General features: G+C 43.1%; 1 protein-coding gene across 1 annotated transcript in view; it reads left to right on the plus strand.

Annotated features, from left to right (window-relative positions):
• Nucleotides 1–9,018, plus strand: part of LOC125044800 (atrial natriuretic peptide receptor 2-like) — a 9,031-nt gene extending 13 nt beyond the window's left edge. Inside the window, exons 1-9 of the mRNA XM_047641760.1 lie at nucleotides 1–94; nucleotides 476–605; nucleotides 2,155–2,277; nucleotides 3,237–3,326; nucleotides 5,502–5,625; nucleotides 6,533–6,667; nucleotides 7,412–7,495; nucleotides 8,062–8,180; nucleotides 8,857–9,018. The exon at nucleotides 1–94 is cut by the window's left edge and continues 13 nt beyond it. Coding sequence (XP_047497716.1) covers nucleotides 1–94; nucleotides 476–605; nucleotides 2,155–2,277; nucleotides 3,237–3,326; nucleotides 5,502–5,625; nucleotides 6,533–6,667; nucleotides 7,412–7,495; nucleotides 8,062–8,180; nucleotides 8,857–9,018 — 1,061 coding nt within the window. The remainder of the gene's footprint in view (nucleotides 95–475; nucleotides 606–2,154; nucleotides 2,278–3,236; nucleotides 3,327–5,501; nucleotides 5,626–6,532; nucleotides 6,668–7,411; nucleotides 7,496–8,061; nucleotides 8,181–8,856) is intronic.
• The last annotated feature ends 3,482 nt before the right edge of the window (nucleotides 9,019–12,500 follow it).

The raw sequence follows: 12,500 nt of genomic DNA on the forward strand, positions 1-12,500 counted from the left end.
CCTCGGCCCAGCGCGCGGACGATTACATTCAAGAACTCGCCTCTTTCATTGACTCCGTGAGAGATGTCGAGTACACACTCATTAACGATATCAGGTGAGTCGGTGGTGTGTGGGTGGTGAGTCGGTGATGAGTCGGTGGTGAGTTGGTGAGGAGCTGGTGGTGAGTCGGTGGTGAGTCGGTGGTGAGTCGGTGGTGAGTCGGTGATGAGTCGGTGGGAAATATTGCTGGACGTGTGGGTTATTTTGTGGGTTTACGTGAAGAGTTACGAATGCGTGTAAAGAATGATGATAATAACAACAATAGTAATGATAATAATGATAATAATAATAATAATAGTAATAATTCTCCTCATTTTCCCCATTCCCTCATTTCCCTCACTTCGACCTCATTCTCTTCATTCTCCTCACCCCCCCCTCATCCCCTCATCCCCCTCATTCCCCCCCCTCATTCTCCTATCCCCCCCCCCCCCCGCAGAGAAACGATCGAGGACGACGTGGCGGCGGCCGACCAGCGCTACAGCCTGACCCTCATGGTCCTCATCCTCGTCCTCGTCATCTCGCCCGTCATCATCCTGCTCGTGAGGAAGGCCACGGGGCTCATTCATGTGAGTGGAGGGAAGGGGGGGGGTGGAGGTGGAGGTGGAGGGAGGGAAAGAGGGATGGGAGGAGGAAGGGGGGGTGGAGGTGGAGGTGGAGGGAGGGAAGGAGGGGGTGGAGGTGGAGAGAGGGAAGGGGGGATGGAATGGGTGGGTGGGAGTTGGGGGAGTAGTGGGTGGGGGACAGAGTGGGGGAGAGGGAGTGGAGGGGAAGGAAGGAGGAAGGATGGGTGAGGGGGGGAAGGAATGGGTGGGTGGGAGTGGGGGGAATAGGGGGTGAGGGAAGGAGTGAGGGGGAGTGAGTGGAGGGGAAGGAAGGAGGAAGGATGGGTGAGGGTGGGAAGGAGGGATGGGGAGGGAGTGGGTGGGTGGGGGAGGGAAGGAGGGAGGGAGGGAGTGGAGGGTGAGTGGGGAGGGGGAGAGAATTGGTGGGTATGGGAATAAGGGAAGGAGAAGCGTGTTGGTTCGTGCACGCATCTGTGTGTGTGTGTGTGTGTGTTTGTGTGTGTGTGTTTGTGTGTGTGTTTGTGTGTGTGTGTGTGTGTGTGTGTGTGTGTGTGTGTGTGTGTTTGTGTGTGTGTGTTTGTGTGTGTGTTTGTGTGTGTGTTTGTGTGTGTGTTTGTGTGTGTGTGTGTGTGTGTGTGTGTGTGTGTGTGTTTGTGTGTGTGTGTTTGTGTGTGTGTTTGTGTGTGTGTTTGTGTGTGTGTTTGTGTGTGTGTTTGTGTGTGTGTTTGTGTGTGTGTTTGTGTGTGTGTTTGTGTGTGTGTTTGTGTGTGTGTGTGTGTGTGTGTGTGTGTGTGTGTGTGTGTGTGTGTGTGTGTGTGTTTGTGTGTGTGTGTGTGTGTGTGTGTGTGTGTGTGTGTGTGTGTGTCTTTCGGTTTGTGTGTGTGTGTGTGTGTATTTATGTTGCAGATAATTTCAATTAAATACTTGTCGACCATACTTGTCCCTGAAGTTTCGATATAACATACCCTTTTATTTCAAATTAAAAGAAATAGTAGTTTTATTCCCTTATTCATAGAATTATAACTCTAGAAGTAAAGTGTAGACTTAACATGCAAAGTTATTAAAAACAAAATAATTTTATGACGTTACATTCAGAAATCGTGTATGTATGCATGTACGTACAGTTATGTATGTATGTATGTGCAGTTATGTATGTTTGTATTTGTAGTTATATATGTATCCACGTGCACCTGTATATGAATGTACGTGTATGTATGCGCGTGCACCTATGTATGAATGTACGTGTAGCTATGTTTGTACGTATGTATGTGCATCTATGTATGTATGTACGGGTATTTATGTATGTATGTAAGTGTAGTTGTGTATGTATGCACGTGCACCTATGTATGAATGTACGTGTAACTATATATGTATTAGCAGTTATGCTTGTATGTACGTGTAGTTATGTATGTGTATACGTGCACCTATGTATGTACGTACGTACAACTACGTATGTACATACGCGCAGCTATGTAAGTATGTACATGCACCCATGTATATACGCACGTGCAGCTCTGTATGTATATTCAGACGAACGACATAACCCCGACAGGAATACGCCAAGAACTTAATCAAGAAATCAGGAGAGGTAAAACGCGAGAAGAGAAAGAGCGACAACTTGGTGTACCAGCTGTTGCCGAGGACGGTGGCCACCTATCTCAAGCAGTCAAAGCAGGTGGGCTTTGTGTCGGTCTGTCTGTCTGTTTGTCTTTTCTCTCTCTCTCTCTCTCTTTATCTCTCTCTCTCTCTCTCTTTCTCTCTCTCTCTCTCCCTCCCTCCCTCCCTCTATCTCCTAATCTGCAACTGCCATAAAACGTAAGTAGAGAAAGATAACAATAATGATAATGATGTTAATAATAGTAGTCGTAATAAAATGATAATAATAATGATAATGATAGTAACAATAATAATAATGAAAGTAGTAGTAGTAGTAGTAGAGTACTAATGACAACAGTTAATGACAATAATGATAACAATAACTTTCCCTCTCTCTCTCTCTCTCTCTCTCTCTCTCTCTCTCTCTCTCTCTCTCTCTCTCTCTCTCTCTCTCTCTCTCTCTCTCTCTCTCTCTCTCTTTCTCTCCTATTCTCTCTCTCTCTCTCTCTCTCTCTCTCTCTCTCTCTCTCTCTCTCTCTCTCTCTCTCTCTCTCTCTCTCTTTCTCTCTCTCTCTCTCCCATTCTCTCTCTCTCTCTCTCTCTCTCTCTCTCTCTCTCTCTCTCTCTCTCTCTCTCTCTCTCTCTCTCTCTCTCTCTAAACCTCCCTCCGCCTCTCTCCGCCTCTCTTTTCCTCTCTTTCTCTGTCTCTCTCTCTCTCTGTCTCTCTCTCTGTCTCCCTCTCTCTGTCTCTCCCCCTCTCTCCGCCTCTCTTTTCCTCTCTTTCTCTCTCTCTCTCTCCTCTCTCTCTCTCTCTCTCTCTCTCTCTCTCTCTCTCTCTCTCTCTCTCTCTCTGTCTCTCTCTCTCGCTGTCTCCCTCTCTCTCTCTCCCTCTCTCTGTTTCCCCCTCTCTCCGCCTCTCTCCGCCTCTCTTTTCCTCTCTCTCCCTCTCTCTCTTTCCCCCTCTCTCCGCCTCTCTCCGCCTCTCTTTCCCTCTCTCTCCCTACCCCTCTCCCCACCCTTCTCCCCCTCGCCCCAAAGGTCCCGGCAGAGTACTTCGAGTCCGTGACGATCTACCTCAGCGACATCGTCGGCTTCACCCGAATTTCGTCCGAGAGCAGCCCCTTGCAGGTCAGTTGCCGGTTGTTAGCCTTTATTTGTCAGGTGTCAGTTGTAAGATGTCAGATGTCAGATGTCAGATGTTAGATGTTAGATGTCTGATGTCTAATGGCAGTTGTCTGATGGCAGATGTCTGATGTCAAATGTCTGATGTCAAATGCCTGATGCCTGATGTCTGATGTCTGATGTCAGATGCCTGATGTCTGATGTCTGATGTCTGATGTCAGATGTATGATGTCTGATGTCAGATGTATGATGTCAGATGTCTGATGTCAGATGCCTGATGTCTGATGTCAGATGTCTGATGTCAGATGTCTGATGTCTGATGTCAGATGTCTGATGTCAGATGCCATATGTCTGATGTCTGATGTCAGATGTATGATGGCTGATGTCAGATGTCTGATGTCAGATGTCAGATGTCTGATGTCAGATGCCTGATGACTGATGTCTGATGTCAGATGTCAGATGTCAGATGTCTGATGTCAGATGCCATATGTCTGATGTCTGATGTCTGATGTCAGATGTCTGATGTCAGATGTCTGATGCCAGATTTCTGATGTCAGATGTCAGATGTCAGATGTCTGATGTCTGATGTCTGATGTCAGATGTCAGATGTCTGATGTCTGATGTCTGATGTCAGGTGGCTGGTGTCTGATGTCAGATGCCTGATGACTGATGTCTGATGTCAGATGTCTGATGTCTGATGTCAGATGTCTGATGTCTGATGTCTGATGTCAGATGTCTGATGTCAGATGCCATATGTCTGATGTCTGATGTCTGATGTCTGATGTCAGATGTCTGATGTCAGATGCCATATGTCTGATGTCTGATGTCTGATGTCAGATGTCTGATGTCTGATGTCAGATGTCTGATGCCAGATGTCTGATGTCAGATGTCAAATGTCTGATGTCAGATGTCAGATGTCTGATGTCTGATGTCTGATGTCTGATGTCAGGTGGCTGGTGTCTGATGTCAGATGCCTGATGACTGATGTCTGATGTCAGATGTCTGATGTCTGATGTCAGATGCCTGATGACTGATGTCAGATGTCAGATGTCTGATGTCTGATGTCTGATGTCTGATGTCTGATGTCAGATGCCATATGTCTGATGTCTGATGTCTGATGTCAGATGTCTGATGCCAGATGTCTGATGTCAGATGTCAGATGTCTGATGTCAGATGTCTGATGTCAGATGCCATATGTCTGATGTCTGATGTCTGATGACTGATGTCAGTTGCCAGTTGTTAGTTTGTGTAGCGCCGGTGAGTTTATATGGTGTCTGTCTGGTTGTAGTTGTGTGTGTGGGGGGGGGGGGGGGTTCTGTGTTATGGTTGTGGTTGAGATTATTAGTTTTTGTTTGTTTTGTCTTTACTCTTCTATTAAATCTTCTTTCTCTGTTTGTTTTTTTATTTCCTACATTTCATTTGATTTGTTATTTTTCTTCAATGCTATTTCCTCCTCTTCTTCTTCCATCTTTTCCTTCTCCTTCTCTTTCTTTTTCTCTTTCTCCTCCTCCTTCTCCTCTTTCTTCTCCTTTTCATTCTCCTTCTTCTTCTCCTTCTCCTTCTCCTTCTCCTTCTCCTCCTCCTTCTCCTTTTCATTCTCCTTCTCCTTCTTCTTCTCTTCTTCTTTCTCCCATTTTACGTCCTTCTCCTCCTTCTTATTCTCATTCTTTTCATCTTCCTTCATCTCACTTTCTCCCTGTTATTCTATCGCTCTCTCCACTCACCTCTTCCTTTACTTCGTTATCGCCGTCTCCTCCTCTTCCCTTCCTTATCTTATTCCTTCTTTATCTTTATTTCTTTAATTTATTTTCATCCTCGTATTCTATTTATTACATCTCCTCCTGCCTCCCCCTCTATCAAATTCTCTTTTCACACCCCATTTACCATACCTTCTCCTTTATTCTCTCTATGCCTCCTTCATCGCATCTTCTTCTCTGTATCCTATTTATCACACATTCTCCTCTCCTCCTCTTCACTCTCCCCATTTATCACACCTCCCTCTCCACACCCCAGTTTATCGCACCTTCTCTTCTCCTCTTCACACCCCATTCATCACACCTCCCTCTCCACACCCTATTTATCACACCTTCTCCTTCCTCCTCTTCACACCCCCTTCATCACCTTCTCCTCTCCACACCCTATTTATCACACCTTCTCCTTCCCGCCCCTTCTTCTCCCCAGGTGGTGATGCTCCTGAACGCCCTCTACAAGCAGTTCGACGCCAGTATTGAGAAATTCGACGTCTACAAGATGGAGACGATTGGCGACGCCTACATGGTCGTTTCGGGATTGCCCAATCGGAATGGTGGGTGGAGTGGTGGGTGGGTGGGTGGGTGGGAGGGTGAGTTGTGGGTGGGTGGGTGGGTGGTTGGGTAAATGGGTTAGTGGCTGAGTGGGTTGAGAGATTGAAGGAGGAAGTGGGTGGGTGGGGTAGTGGGTGGGTGGGTGGGTAAATGGGTTAGTGGCTGGGTGGGTTGAGATATTGAAGGAGGAAGTGGGTGGGTGGGGTAGTGGGTGGATGGGTGGGTGGGTGGATGAGTGGGTGAGTGAGTGGGTGGGTGGGTTGATAGAGTGAAAGAGGAAGTGGGTGAGTGGGGTAGTGGGTGGGTGGGTGGGTGGGGGGGGTGGATGGGTGGGTGAGTGGGTGGGTGGGTTGAGTGGTAGGTGAGTGGGTGGGTGGGGTAGTGGGTGGGTTAGTGGATGGAGTGGTGGGTGGGTTGAGTGGTAAGTGAGTGAGTGGATGAGTGGGTGGGTTGAGTTATGGGTGAGTGGGTGGGTAGGGTAGTGGGTGCGTTAGTGGGTGGGTGAGTGGGTGGGGTGGTGGATGGGTTGAGTGTTAGGTGAGTGGGTGAGTGAGTGGGTGTGTGGGTGGGATGAGTTATGGGTGAGTGGGTGGGTGGGTGGGGAAGTGGGTCGGTGGGTGAGTGGGTGGGTGGGTGGGGTAGTGGGTCGGTGGGTGAGTGGGTGGGTGGATGGGTGGGGACTAGAATTATATTAACAAGAAAATTACATTATAGATCGATAAATAGGTAGATAGATAGACAGAGCGACGAATAAACAAATAAACAGATAGAAAAGTATACATATAAATATAGATATATCCACACATACATATATATGTATATATGAATATACGTGATAGACATACAGACAGACATTGACGAATATATGCCCATGCATACATATAAACCCGTCTTTCTTACTCTGTGAAGGGAGCAAGCATGCATCTGAGATCGCTGACATGGCCCTCCGGCTCCTCGACATGGTGTCCAGATTCGAGCTTTTGCACAAGAAGGGGGAGATGCTCAGAGTGCGGATCGGGCTGCACACGGGCACTTGTGTGGCAGGTAAGTGTGTGTGTGTGGGGTGGGGTGGGGTTGGAGGGGTTGTGTGTGTGTGGGGGGGGGTTGGAGGGGGTTGTGTGTGGGGGGGGTTGGAGGGGGTTGTGTGTGGGTGTATGTGTGTATCTGTGGGGGGGGGGGTTGGAGGGGGTTGTGTGTGTGGGGGGGGGTTGGAGGGGGTTGTGTGTGTGTGTGCCTGGGGTGGGGTGGGGGTTGGGTTGTGTGTGTGTGTGTGTGTGTTTGTGTGTGTGTGTGTGTGTGTGTGTGTGTGTGTGTGTGTGTGAGTGTGTGTGTTTGAAGGCGTGAAGGTCCATGACTGTTTTTTGGGTATTTGTATATGCATGTGTGTATGTGTCCTTGAGTTTTCTGTGTTTCTGTTCATTTATGAGTTTGTCTGTATTTGTAAACATTTTCGAGAATCTTAGCATAGCTTATATAAATGGATAATACTGCAGCTTATTACAGTTATCAAATCTCGCCTTCTCTCTCTCTCTCTCTCTCTCTCTCTCTCTCTCTCTCTCTCTCTCTCTCTCTCTCTCTCTCTCTCTCTCTCTCTCTCTCTCTCTCTCTCTCTCTCCTTTCTTTTCCCTTCCTTCCTCTCACCCTTCCTTCCTTTCTTCCTTCCTTCCTCCCTTACTTCCTTCCTCCTGCCCTCCCTCCCTCCGTCCCTCTCACCCCCCCCCCCTCCTCCCTCTCATCTCTCCTTCTATCCCTCCCTCTCTTCCTGCCTCCCTCTCTCCCTCTTCCCAGGTGTTGTGGGAACAAAGATGCCCAGATATTGCATGTTTGGCAAAACGATCAACACTGCACACTTCATGGAGGGCAGCGGGCAACGTAAGTGATGATCTTATTACGTTAATCTTAATCATTTTATTTTTATCATTTGCAAATAGTATATTTTCAATTATTTACTTTTGTTCTATCCCTATGTGTTTATTAGGTCTTTCATAGAGTTATTGATATTTAAGCAGTTGTTATTTTGGTTATTGTAGAAGTGTAATTTTGCGTTATTTCTTTCTCTCTCCCTCCCACTTCTTCCTCCCTTCCTCCTTCCTCTCTCCCTTCCTCTTCCACATCTCCCTCCCTCCCTCTCCCTCCTTTCCTTTCTTCCTTCCCCTCCCACATCTCCCTCCTTTCCTCTCTCCCTCCCTCTCTCTCCCTCCCTCCATTCCCCCCTTCCTCTCTCCCTCCTCTCTCTCCCTCCCTCCATTCCCCCCTTCCATTCTCCCTCCCTCCCTCCCTCTCCCTCCTTTCCTTTCTCCCTCCTTCCCTCTCCCTCCTTTCCTCTCTCCTTTCCTCTCTCTCCCTCCCACACTTCCTTCCCTCCTCTCCCTCCCTCCCTCATCTCCCTCCCTCCCACATCCCCCCCCCCTCATATCCATCACCACCTCATCTCACAGCCATGAAGATCCACGTCAGCGAGACAACCTACCGGATGCTGGCGGATGCTGGGTGCTACAACCTGGAGTTCCACCAAAGACTCGCCATCGTGAGCAAGTACAGAAAGGAGGGAGAAGAGGTAAGGGGTAATAAAGGGTTAGAAAGGAATATAGTGATAAGTGAAGGGAGAATGTGATAGAGCGGAGGAGGGAAGGAATGGAGGGAGGGAGGGGGGGGGTAGAAGTTGTTGTAGGTAAAAACGTAGGTTTTGAATTGTAGTTGTGTATAAGTTTTGTGTGTAAATGAGGAGTTTGTGTTTATAATTTGATATTTATATACATATATACGCACATACATACATACATACACACGTATATACATACATACATACACACGTATATACATACATACGTACATGCATACATACATGCAGATAGAGATATAGGAATAAATGTAGACATACCTACAGATACAGTTATTAATGAGGAGTTTGTGTTTATAATTTGATATTTATATACATATATACGCACATACATACATACATACACACGTATATACATACATACATACACACGTATATACATACATACGTACATGCATACATACATGCAGATAGAGATATAGGAATAAATGTAGACATACCTACAGATACAGTTATTAATTTACATACATACATATATGATTACATACATACAAACACACACAAAACACATTTATACCCAATATATACCAATCAGCCCCACCCACTCTCCACCCACCCACCCCCTTCACACGCCCACATCTCACCCTCGCCCCGCCCCCTCTCCCGCCCACAGGAGGAGGAAATGAACACCTACTGGCTTCTTGGGCGCCTCGGAGAGCCATCTGGGCGTGGGCGTGTAGACGTTGCGCAGGACCAGACGCCCACCTTTCTCGAGTACGTGTCCGAGAGTGAGCCTGGCTACTACTCCAGGGCGACGGCCACGTCCAGGTTCTGAGGAGGAGGTTGGAGGAGGAGGAGGAGGAGGAGGAGGAGGAGGAGGAGGAAGAGGTGGAGGAGGAGAGGGGGGAGATGGGAAGATGGGAGGAGGGGAGGAGGAGGAGGAGGAGGAGGTTGAAAGAAGTGGATGAGGAGGAGGAGGAGGAGGAGGAGGAGGAGGAGGAGGAGGAGGAGGAGGAGGAGGAGGAAGAGGTGGAGGAGGAGAGGGGGGAGATGGGAAGATGGGAGGAGGGGAGGAGGAGGAGGAGGAGGAGGTTGAAAGAAGTGGAGGAGGAGGAGGAGGAGGAGGAGGTTGAAAGAAGAGGAGGAGGAGGGGGAGGAGGAGGTTGAAGGAAGAGGAAGAGGAGGAGGAGGAGGAGGAGGAGGAGGAAGAGGAGGAGGAGGAGGGGGGATGAAGAAGGAGGAGAAGGAGGAAGAGGGGAGATAAGGGTATATTTTCAATCCTTCCTCTTCCTTCCTTATCCCTTTTTCTTTCTCTTCATCTCTCTCGCTTTCTCCTTCCTCTTCCTTACTCTTTCTATTCTCTCTTTTTCTCCCGGATTCCCCTCCCACTTTACTCTCTTCTCTTTCCCTTCCTCCTCCTTCCCCTTCCTCCCCCTCCCTTATCTCTGTCCCTCCCTCCTGCATCGCCTTCCTTTTCTTTCCCCTCTCTTTTCCCTCCTGCTTCCCCCTCCTCTTTCTCTTTCTCTTTCTCTTTTTCTTTTTCTTTTTCTTTTTCTTTTTCTTTTTCTTTTTCTTTCTTTTTCTTTTTCTTTTTCTTTTTCTTTTTCTTTTTCTTTTCTTTTTCTTTTCTTTTCTTTTCTTTTCTTTTCTTTTCTTTTCTTTTCTTTTTCTTTTCCTTTTTCTTTTTCTTTCTCTTTCTCTTTTTCTTTTTCTTTTCTTTTCTTTTTCTTTTTCTTTTCTTTTCTTTTCTTTTTCTTTTTCTTTTTCTTTTTCTTTTTCTTTTTCTTTTTCTTTTTCTTTTTCTTTTTCTTTTTCTTTTTCTTTTTCTTTTTCTTTTTCTTTTTCTTTTTCTTTTTCTTTTTCTTTTTCTTTTTCTTTTTCTTTTTCTTTTTCTTTTTCTTTTTCTTTTTCTTTTTCTTTTTCTTTTCTTTTTCTTTTTCTTTTTCTTTTTCTTTTTCTTTTTCTTTTTCTTTTTCTTTTCTTTTTCTTTTCTTTTTCTTTTTCTTTTTCTTTCTCTTTTTCTTTTTCTTTTTCTTTTTCTTTTTCTTTTTCTTTTTCTTTTCTTTTTCTTTTTCTTTTTCTTTTTCTTTTTCTTTTTCTTTTTCTTTTTCTTTTTCTCTTTTCTTTTTCTTTTTCTTTTTCTTTTCTTTTTCCTTTTCTTTTTCTTTTCTTTTTCTTTTCTTTTCTTTCTTTTTCTCTTTTTCTTTTTCTTTTTCTCTTTTCTCTCTTTTTCTTTTTCTTTTTCTTTTTCTTTTTCTTTTTCTTTTTCTTTTTCTTTTTCTCTCTCTTTTTCTTTTTCTTTTTCTTTTTCTTTTTCTTTTTCTTTTTCTTTTTCTTTTTCTTTTTCTTTTTCTTTTTCTTTTTCTTTTTCTTTTTCTTTTTCTTTTTCTTTCTCTTTCTCTTTCTCTTTCTCTTTTTTTCTTTTTCTTTTTCTTTTTCTTTTTCTTTTTCTTTTTCCTTCTCTTTCTCTTTCTCTTTCCCTTTCTCTTTCTCTTTCCCTTTCTCTTTATCTTCCCCTACCTTTTCCCCTTCCTCTGACTCTTCCTCTTCATCTTCCTCCTCCTCCTCCTCCCCCCCTTCCCCCTCCCTCCCCAAGTAGCTGAGGATGACTTGCTATGCGCCTTCCAAGGAGACGAAGTCGAGGATCACTTTATATAGAAATCCCCCGTCGATTCTCACCAGTTCTCGCCGATTCTCGCTGATTCTCATCAAGTCCTGCCAATTCTCATCTCTTCTCGCCGATTCTCGCCGATTCTCGCCGATTCTCACCAGTTCTCGCCTATTCTCGCTGATTCTCATCAATTCCTGCCAATTTTCATCTCTTCTCGCCGATTCTTTCCTTTTCTCGCCGATTCTCTCCGATTCTCGCCGATTCTCTCCAATTCTCGCCGATTCTCGCCGATTCTCACCAATTCTCGCCGATTCTCGCCGATTCTCACCAATTCTCGCCGATTCTCACCAATTCTCGCCGATTCTCTCCGATTCTCGCCGATTCTCACCCATTCTCGCTGATTCTCGCAGATTCTCAGTTATTCCCGCCAATAATTTCTTGTTCTCTTCTCTTCTTCTCTTTGGTCTTTTCTTCTTCCTTATTCATATCCATCTTATTGTTAATTATTTTTCCTTCTTTTAATTCCCATCTCTTCTTCTCTCTATTTTCTTCTTCTCTTCCTTTTCTTCTGTTTATTCTCCTCCTTTCCTTTGCTTCTCCATTTCAATTCCCTTTCTATAGTCTCGGTACAACTTTGTAAAAATATGTAAACACAACATTAGCATTTGTTAATTAAGATAATATGACGAAATAACAATGATGATGATGATGTAATGATAATAATAATTGTTATCATTATCGTATCATTATCATTGTATTATCATTATTATATCATTATCATCATATTATTATTATCATTTATATGATTATAGTGGTTTTTATAATTGGTATAACTATTATCATGTTGATCATAATAGTATTGATAATGATGCTAACAATAATGAGAATAATGATACTAGTAATGGGAATGGTGATGCTGATAATGTAATTATGATAATGATAATAACATTATTAGTAGTAATGATAATGATGTTAATATTAATAATAATAATTTGATATTATTATTATTATTATAACCATAATAATAACGATGGTGAAAAAATAACTGTAATAATAATGATAAAAAGAACAATAATAGTAACAGTAGTAATAATGATGATGATAATAATAATAATAATAATAGTAATAATAAGAATAAGAATAAGAATAAGATTAAGAATAATAACAATAACAATGATGATGATGATAATTAATAAAATAATAATGATAATGCTGACAATGATAGTAATAATAATAATAATAATAATAATAATAATAATAATAATAATAATTGTAATAATAATAGTCATAATGATATCACTAATATTAATATCAATAATAATGATGTCATCACCATCATCATCATAATAATAATAGTAATGATAATAATAATAATAATAATAATAATAATAATAATAATAATAATAATAATAATGACAATAATAATGATAATAATAATAATAAAAACAATAGTAACAACAACAATTAATAAAGATGACAATTGTAAACAACAACAACAGAAACAATAACAATAATGATAACGATACTACTAACAATAATAACAATGATATTTATGATATTAATGTTAATGATAATAATTAAAAGCAATAGTAGTAATATAAATAATATAAATGATAACGATAATAATAATGATAATGGTAACAATCATAATGATGATAATAATAACAACAACAACAACAAAAATAATAAAGATAATAATAGTGATA

Source organism: Penaeus chinensis, chromosome 36, assembly GCF_019202785.1.
Source record: "Penaeus chinensis breed Huanghai No. 1 chromosome 36, ASM1920278v2, whole genome shotgun sequence".
NCBI classification, from domain to species: Eukaryota; Metazoa; Arthropoda; class Malacostraca; order Decapoda; family Penaeidae; genus Penaeus; species Penaeus chinensis.